The 7,500-nt window shown below is 47.7% G+C and overlaps 2 protein-coding genes across 4 annotated transcripts in view; one reads left to right on the plus strand and one right to left on the minus strand.

The window, feature by feature from the left end:
• The window catches only part of psmb7 (proteasome 20S subunit beta 7), a 13,099-nt gene extending 8,521 nt beyond the window's left edge, over window positions 1–4,578 (plus strand). The window contains exons 4-9 of one of the 2 annotated variants that reach the window (XM_037546239.1): window positions 1–70; window positions 581–696; window positions 1,443–1,501; window positions 1,572–1,723; window positions 2,941–2,967; window positions 4,369–4,578. The exon at window positions 1–70 is cut by the window's left edge and continues 71 nt beyond it. In XM_037546239.1, coding sequence (XP_037402136.1) covers window positions 1–70; window positions 581–696; window positions 1,443–1,501; window positions 1,572–1,723; window positions 2,941–2,967; window positions 4,369–4,480 — 536 coding nt within the window. In that variant the 3' untranslated portion in view covers window positions 4,481–4,578. The remainder of the gene's footprint in view (window positions 71–580; window positions 697–1,442; window positions 1,502–1,571; window positions 1,724–2,940; window positions 2,968–4,368) is intronic. The other variant, XM_037546238.1, reaches the window with a different exon arrangement.
• A 397-nt stretch (window positions 4,579–4,975) lies between these two features.
• nek6 (NIMA-related kinase 6) overlaps window positions 4,976–7,500 on the minus strand; it is a 20,327-nt gene continuing 17,802 nt past the window's right edge. For both annotated transcript variants that reach the window (XM_037545652.1, XM_037545651.1), the window contains exons 9-10: window positions 6,875–6,988; window positions 4,976–6,465 (exon numbers count right to left, since the gene is read on the minus strand). In XM_037545652.1, coding sequence (XP_037401549.1) covers window positions 6,355–6,465; window positions 6,875–6,988 — 225 coding nt within the window. In that variant the 3' untranslated portion in view covers window positions 4,976–6,354. The remainder of the gene's footprint in view (window positions 6,466–6,874; window positions 6,989–7,500) is intronic.

Genomic DNA, 7,500 nt, shown 5'->3' on the forward strand with positions numbered 1-7,500 from the left:
ACTCTCTCTCCACCAACCGCCTTCCGAGAGTGGCCACTGCTAACCGCATGCTCAAACAGATGCTCTTCAGGTGACCAGCGCCTTCCGTCTCCCGGTCTTCCTCTGTTTATACACTACAGTTTAGAGGTGTTTCACTGAATCGGCTGATCCAGAGCTGATCACATCCCGCCTCCAGCACACAGACAGATCTGCTCTGCTCCTTTAGACCCCTCACAGCTTTAAAGGCACATTCCCATGAGTCTCGGGGGCTTCGTTTAAACCAGGGCACTCCTGATTGGCTGCCGATCCTGATGCTGTGGAATGTTAAAGCTTCTGTGTTAAGTGTTGGAAAGCTTGTGAACTAAATGTCCTCGTTAGGATTTTAGAAAACTCTTCACTTTGAAATGCATCTGTCTCAGTAGAAATGAACAATTAACACTCAAAGCTGCTTTATTTCAGATTTCTACATTAATTTGTAACTATGTGCTGCGTTCTTTATCATTATCTGTTAAACAGTCTTAACTTTTCATTTATTCCCTCTTTCTTTGTCTGTTCTGTAAAGTTTTCTGTTTTTGACTGTGGTGTCTGCGTTTGTGTGCAGGTATCAGGGTTATATCGGAGCAGCGCTGGTGTTGGGTGGGGTTGACTGTAACGGGCCGCACCTCTACAGCATCTACCCTCATGGCTCGACAGACAAGCTGCCCTACGTTACAATGGGTGAGTCTGTGACACTGACAGGTGTTTCTAACGGGCCGTCCGGTGCAGAGTGGTACGATTATTAATCCCAGAACCGTCCGATAGTCATGATCTCCTGGACTCACGCTTACGGATGGCTGTGACATCACCGGCCATCAGACTCACGATCCCACAATGATGGAGCGCTTAGATCTTTGTGCCTTTCATTTACTTTTTCTGGCCAGCTATCTGGTCGTCTGATTTGAGTGACTCATGATCATTAAGTTTGACCATTAAGGTTAAGTTTGATTGACAGGCTGCACTGTTTATATCACTTGTACGTCCTCATCCAGCGCACATGGTGTGTTGTAGCTCTGGGGGCGGAGCTTCACAGAATTCATTGCCCTTTCTGTCAATCGTCTTATTTATTTTTCTGTTAGTTCTCCTCATATGGTCTTTATGTTCAGGTCCAGATTCATCAGTTCGTCTTTTTTAAGGTCACATCGTTAAACAGAGGGCGAGTTTATGGGACGTCAGCAGGAGACGAGTTTGATCCCGTTATCGACAGGGTTATCGGCCAGCGCTGATAATGTTCCTGCTATCAGCAGGTATCGGGCAGCTGAGCTGTCAGATGGTGTCACTTGGTGAAATCTGAGAAATGTAAAATCCGCAGGTTAATCGGCTCCTCGTGCCTTCAGATGTGCTGGTTCCGTGGTTGCACGCTGTTCCTGGGTTTAAGGTTCTGAGTTGGCTGTGTGGTGTTAAGCAGGTCTGGTCTGTGTTGTCAGGTTCTGGCTCTCTGGCTGCTATGGCCGTGTTTGAGGATCGATTCAAGCCCAACATGGAGGTGAGTCTCTGTCCGTTTCTCCTCCTGTCAGTGACACGAGGCGATGCTGACCGTATGTTCTGCCCGTCAGGAGGAGGAGGCGAAGCAGCTGGTACGCGACGCGATAGCAGCCGGGATCTTTAACGACCTCGGCTCAGGCAGCAACATCGATCTGTGCGTGATCACCAAAGGCAAGGTGGACTACCTGAGACCTCACGATGAGGCCAACAAGAAGGGCGTCAGGTGAGTGACACCTGCAGACAGACCACCAGTCAGGACGTCTCTGTCTGTCATAGAAACACTTCAGCAGAACAGGTGGGCGTTTTCCCAGTTTCTGTCAAATTATGCACTAATTAGCAAAATAAAGGCGTTAAAGGTTTTAAAATGCGTTACTCAGTGACGTCCTGAAGAAAACACTCATTTAAGCTTTATTATTATTATTATTATTATTATTATTATTATTATGCTGCCGTCCTATTATTTTTATTTTATTTTTTTTATTTTTTTTACTTAATCTTTTGCTTGCATTATTTTTCCGGTAAGAAATATCCCAAGCCCCACGAGTCCCAAGCCCCACCTCCTGGGCTCCGCCTCTATTCCCTGTGCATGGACACTTTAAATGACCTTGTTTGTCCCCGGCGGCCGTCGTCGGGGCCCAGGAGACGGGCGTGTGCCACAGTGATGTTGATGCTTTTATTCGGCGTCTGGCTGTTCAGATTTCCTGTTCCACCTTAAATAGAACAGCAGGTACGTTCTGGAACCTGTACAGGCTCTGCAGTGCAACCGCTGCTCCGTTTAAGGAACAGAAAATTCAAATAAGAAGCCGAACCCATTCGTCTCACAACCCCCAACCCTCCAGCCCCCTCACTGCAGTGTCAGCTGCACCTGATGCACCTGAGGGAGTCAGGCTGCTCCTCAGGCGCTACAAGAGATGGAAGCGCTCTGGTGGTCACGCTCAGCTAATGAAATCCCCAGAAGTCCCTGGTGGTGGTGGTGGTGTTGGGCTTTATGGCTTTGAGATTTTCTTTTTTCCGTTTTTCAGCCGGTTAATCCAGCACCGTTTTCACTGAGAGAGCTTGTAGTCGAGGGCTGCAGCACGGCTTTATCGGTTTAACCAGCTGCACCACAGTAAGCGAAGAGCTGCGTCTCACTGCTGCAGAACGTTCTGGAGCCCAGACCACAAATCAGGACTGATGTAGAGCATCGCCTACGCATTAAAAGGAGACCGGTTACTAGACACGTGTCCGTTTTAGAGCAGATTTTCTGACATTTAAATCCTCCGACCTGAAGGCCCTTGTGTTCCTCAATCAGCTCGAGGCTGAAATCTCAGAGATGCAACCAAAAGAAATTGCTAACTTTCTGTCCCTCCTGATCAAAAGCCCAGTGACTGTGTGTCAGTGCTGGTGTGCAGTGCTGTGTGTGCCGAGACTCTGACCGAATGTCACCTGTTCTGCTTTAAGACTGGAGGAGCATGTTGGAGCTGCAGAGTGAGTAAAACACGCGTGTGGCTTGGAGTTTGTGCTTTAGCGTCCAGACAGCTGAGCTTCTGGCGCCTGTTTGGGTTTAACCTTCACTAACGCCAATTCCACATGAACCCCAGCACACGGACACACACAGACGCACGCACACACTCTCACACTCTCTCACACACACACGCACGCTCACACTCACACTCTCTCACACACACACGCACGCTCACACTCACACTCTCTCACACACACACCTCCATTCAAGGGAGGATAAGTGCAGATGTGTAATTGAGGGAGATTAAAGTGATGATTCAGCATAAAAACCCATTCATACAGATTTCTCCATAACCCTGTCAGACGGGACGTCGGTCTGGAGTTTAGCTCCTTTAGCTTCAGCACTGGAGCCATGGGGCTAATGTAGCTAACAAGCAATGGAAGCCTATATCCCACCAGTTAGCACTGTGCTAACTGCATCCCTAGAACCAGTAACTTCACTGTGTGGAGCTGTTGATGTGTAACACACACACACACACACACACACACACACACACACACACACACACACACACACACACCCCCCAAGTAGGCTTACCTTTCTAGGTGGGAACGCTGGTGTTGCACAAAAATAAAAAGCCGAGGAAAATTGGTCCTTTTTTCAGACGTTGGGTAGTAAAATAGGCCAATGAACTAAAGCGAAGCCCTCCAGCAGTGGAGCCTTGTGCCGACAGCAGGCAGGCGTAGCCTGTTCAGCAGTGAAGATGCTCCGTCTCTGCCCAGTTAGTCACGTTTTCAGGTTCGGGCACTCGTGTAAGATTCTATACATGTTTAAGATGCAGTGGAGCTTCACAGAACCAGGTGGAAGCCTGCGTTTACCTTCAGCTCCTAGCACTGGTGGCATCGCGTGATTGGTGGAGACTAATTTGGGGAGAAAATTGTGGAAAATTCAGCCGTTTGAGATCCTGAAGTCTGACCTGAATCATTTCCTTCATCCATGTTTGTAGACCCAGTGAGTCACACAGTGTCTAAACCACATCATCAGGACCGTTAGAGACACCGAACTGCACGGCTCTGAGGCCAGAGATGAGTTGGACGTGCTCTTAGCACCTGGCTGGTTGGTGGGGTGCTTGGTACCTGCACTCGCCTCGTCACTTCAGTGCTGAATCTAAAGAAGCTTCAGACACCAAACCCCTCCTGGCTGATGGGCTACGTTTAGTTTAGTAATGTAATTAGATGTGATTAGTATCGCTTTAAGGGTGCGTCTGGAATTGTGCAGTGTGAGTGCAGTTCCTACTGACTTTACTGACCTTCTAACAGTGTTTTACTGCAGTGCTTCACTTGGAGGACGTGCTGATGTTTGTGCCGTGGACGGGTGGAGAAGTGAACTGCATGCTTACTCGCGCTCTGCTTCTCTTCCTGCAGAACCGGTGACTACAAGTACAAGCACGGCACCACGGGCGTTTTGACCAAGCAGGTGACCACTCTTCAGTTGGAGGTGATGGATGAGAGCGTGCAGACCATGGACACGTCCTGAACAGACCCTACGCTGACCGACGCTCTTGACCCTGTTCTGTATTTCATGTATGGAAATGTTTTTTTCCGGTATTTAGAATAAAATCTGTTGTGAAGAGACGCGGTTCTTCCTGAGGCTTCATTCAGCTTCACAGAACAGACGGAGCTGCGGAGAACAACCTGCTGTTAGTCCAGGCTTAGATACTCAGGCTGTGATTGGTCCTCGAGCACATGGTGTTACACGTATGACAGATGGTGCTTATTGAATTAAAGTCCTGAATAAGGAGGAGAAGCATCAGAGATCCACCTTCCTCAGACAGCCATCCCTGATTGGTCAGAGAGCTGTTTGGTGATCCTGAACCCAAACACAGAAGCTTCCAGATGTTTTGGTTTAGATTAGGATCATAAGCATATATCAGTCAGCTGGCTTGATAAGGTGCACCCCCCCCCCCGTTTTCCACTGCTGGTACACCTTCGGACCACCCAGATTACTGTCCTGCACACAAGCTCTAGCCAGTTTTTAATCACCCAAAATACTTTTATTCTGGAAAATAAACTTACAAACAACTGAGAAACACATTAATGACCAGGCCTGATATAAAATGTTGAAGCTGAGCTGGATCAGAATTCTTAATTTACAAAGTTCAACTAAAGAAACGAATCAAGGAAATTAAATTGGAAATTAAATCAAGGAAGTTAAAGTAAATTGGACTGTTGGTGGAAAATGAGCGAAGATGAGTGGAATATTGCTTGGCCCACCGGTGGGCCGCTGAGCAAAGCGCCACTGGACCACCTGCTTTGCTGTCAGTGGGCTAACCGTGGTCCACTATGGTGGTGGAGAAGGAAACATGATCTTTCTGGTGTGCAGTTTTGATCAATGAGCAGGAAGGTTTTTCCGTATTCTGCAGTAACTAATATGAATACAGGATCAAGTCGTGTGGTTTAGAGTGAGGAACTGAACTGTGGGCCTGCAGGCTGTGTTTACATTATGACTGTAGAAACTGGGAAGTTTGTGTTTTTTAACGGGGCAGTAGCCGCAGCACAGCTGCTCGCAGAACGTCTCGCCAAGAACGTTTGAGGTCAGGATTTCAGGTCAGCTGGCTGTAGCTGTCCAGGCGACGCCTAAACGGTCGTTTTAATATCAAAATTGCGGTTTTAAAAAGTGCAGTTGTCACATCGCAAGAGCTGCCAATTGAATTGCATGCTAACACAATTCATAGTTTGTCTGAATTTTCCGTTGGGAAATTTAACCCGGTCACTCAGAACTCTGGCACACAAGCCAGGAGTCCGAAAAAAAGGATGTGCTGGTGGTCTTGGCAAAATTAAGCCCAATTAGACAGTAATTGTATTTAAACTGTTAAAAAAAAGTTGGTTAGAAAATCGCAGGTGGATGTTTTTCCAAAATTTCCCCTCCTGCAGATTTTACTGTTTACACACAGCAAAAGCAGAACTCAACAGGCCGTCAGAAACACGAGCGCTCATCGTCTTGAACCACCGCTGAGATCTTTACTTGTTGCTGAGGCTGTTAGTACTTGAACATGAGCACAAATTGGGGGGTTACATACACTGAGCTGTTCAGTCCACTTTCCTCAAACTTGTTGAGTCCAGTTACAGGTCATCCGGCGGTACGACGGTCAGGGTCTCCAGTTAAAGCAGAAGTTGGGGTGGTGAATATTGACCCCACGTGGAGCATAAAAATAACATTAAAGTAACCGATATGCGAGAGTGCGGGACAGTCTGAGGAACAGCGTGAGGGCTCGTTATAGTCGAGCTGGATCAGTGCAGTAATACAGCAGTTCTTCAGGTACAGAGCCCGAGTGAGTCCACACTTCACTCTCCTTCTCCTGCCCAGCAGTGCTCAGCAGGTGTGTCCAGATGTGTCTCCAGAAGGCTGTTTCAGGTGCTGGCCGTCCACAGCTGCATCTGTTTGGAGAACTGCAGGACCAACACGATGTCCGGCCGCTCGTCTGGATCCGGGTTGATGCACATGCTGACCAAGCTCCTCAACTAAAACACAAAGATTATCATTACATTCAGTTAAAATATTAAACTACAGCACCTGAACTTCGGAAAGCTTTGGAATCAGGCTGGAGAGACGTTTATAAAGAGTGTATAAAGTGGTTCTAATGTGCTGCATAGTTACTTAGCCCCCTTTATCCTGTTCTTCAGTGGTCAGGACCCCCATGGACCCTCACAGAGCAGGTACTGTTTGGGAATAGTCCACCAACCAAAAACATCCAGCCAACACTCGTACCAGCGCAACACACACTAACACACTGCGCCAGTGTCACTGCAGAGCTGAGAATGACCCACCACCCAAACAGTACCTGCTCTGTGAGGGTCCATGGGGGTCCTGACCACTGAAGAACAGGGTAAAGAGGGGTGTGTGTGTGTGTGTGTGTGTGAGTGTGTGTACCTTCTCTGAAAAGTGGTCTGGAGGTAGAGGAGGATAATCACACTGTTCAATCTTATGGCAGAGCGTCAGCAGGTTCATCTGATCGCTGTAGAACGGGCTCTGCAGCGCTGCCATCTGACACAAACACATATTAACACCTTATCGTTTTCTCTAACTTACATCGTTAAGATGCAGACAATTTAAAGGTAACGGTAACAAGAACTTTCACAGATGAATGAAGCTGTAGAAGATTCCATAAAAACTGAGGAAGTTCATTTTTCAGCATCAGGAAAAAAGCAGCAAACACATTTAACAGAAAATTACCCAGAATCCTCAGCAGCTAACCCTACTCTTAGTCTGTTCAGTCAGTGAGTCTCTCCCTTCATTCCAGCTTCCGTTCTTCTCAGGGGCCTCACTTTCAGCTCCTGAAAGAACCTGCAGACAAGCCTCCAAAGCTCAGTCGGAGAAGCTGGTTGATGATCAAACCCATTCAGTGGTGCTGAGGTCTGGACTCTGGGGTGGTCAGTCCATCGTCCAGCTTCTTTGTTTGGTGTGTCCGTCTCCTTTTCTCAGTGAGGTTCTTCTTGATCAGCTACACGTCCTTTCAGACCCACAGCGCTGAGTGATCTTCTCACAGTGGAAGGATG

This window comes from Pygocentrus nattereri, chromosome 16 (assembly GCF_015220715.1).
Source record: "Pygocentrus nattereri isolate fPygNat1 chromosome 16, fPygNat1.pri, whole genome shotgun sequence".
Lineage (NCBI taxonomy): Eukaryota > Metazoa > Chordata > Actinopteri > Characiformes > Serrasalmidae > Pygocentrus > Pygocentrus nattereri.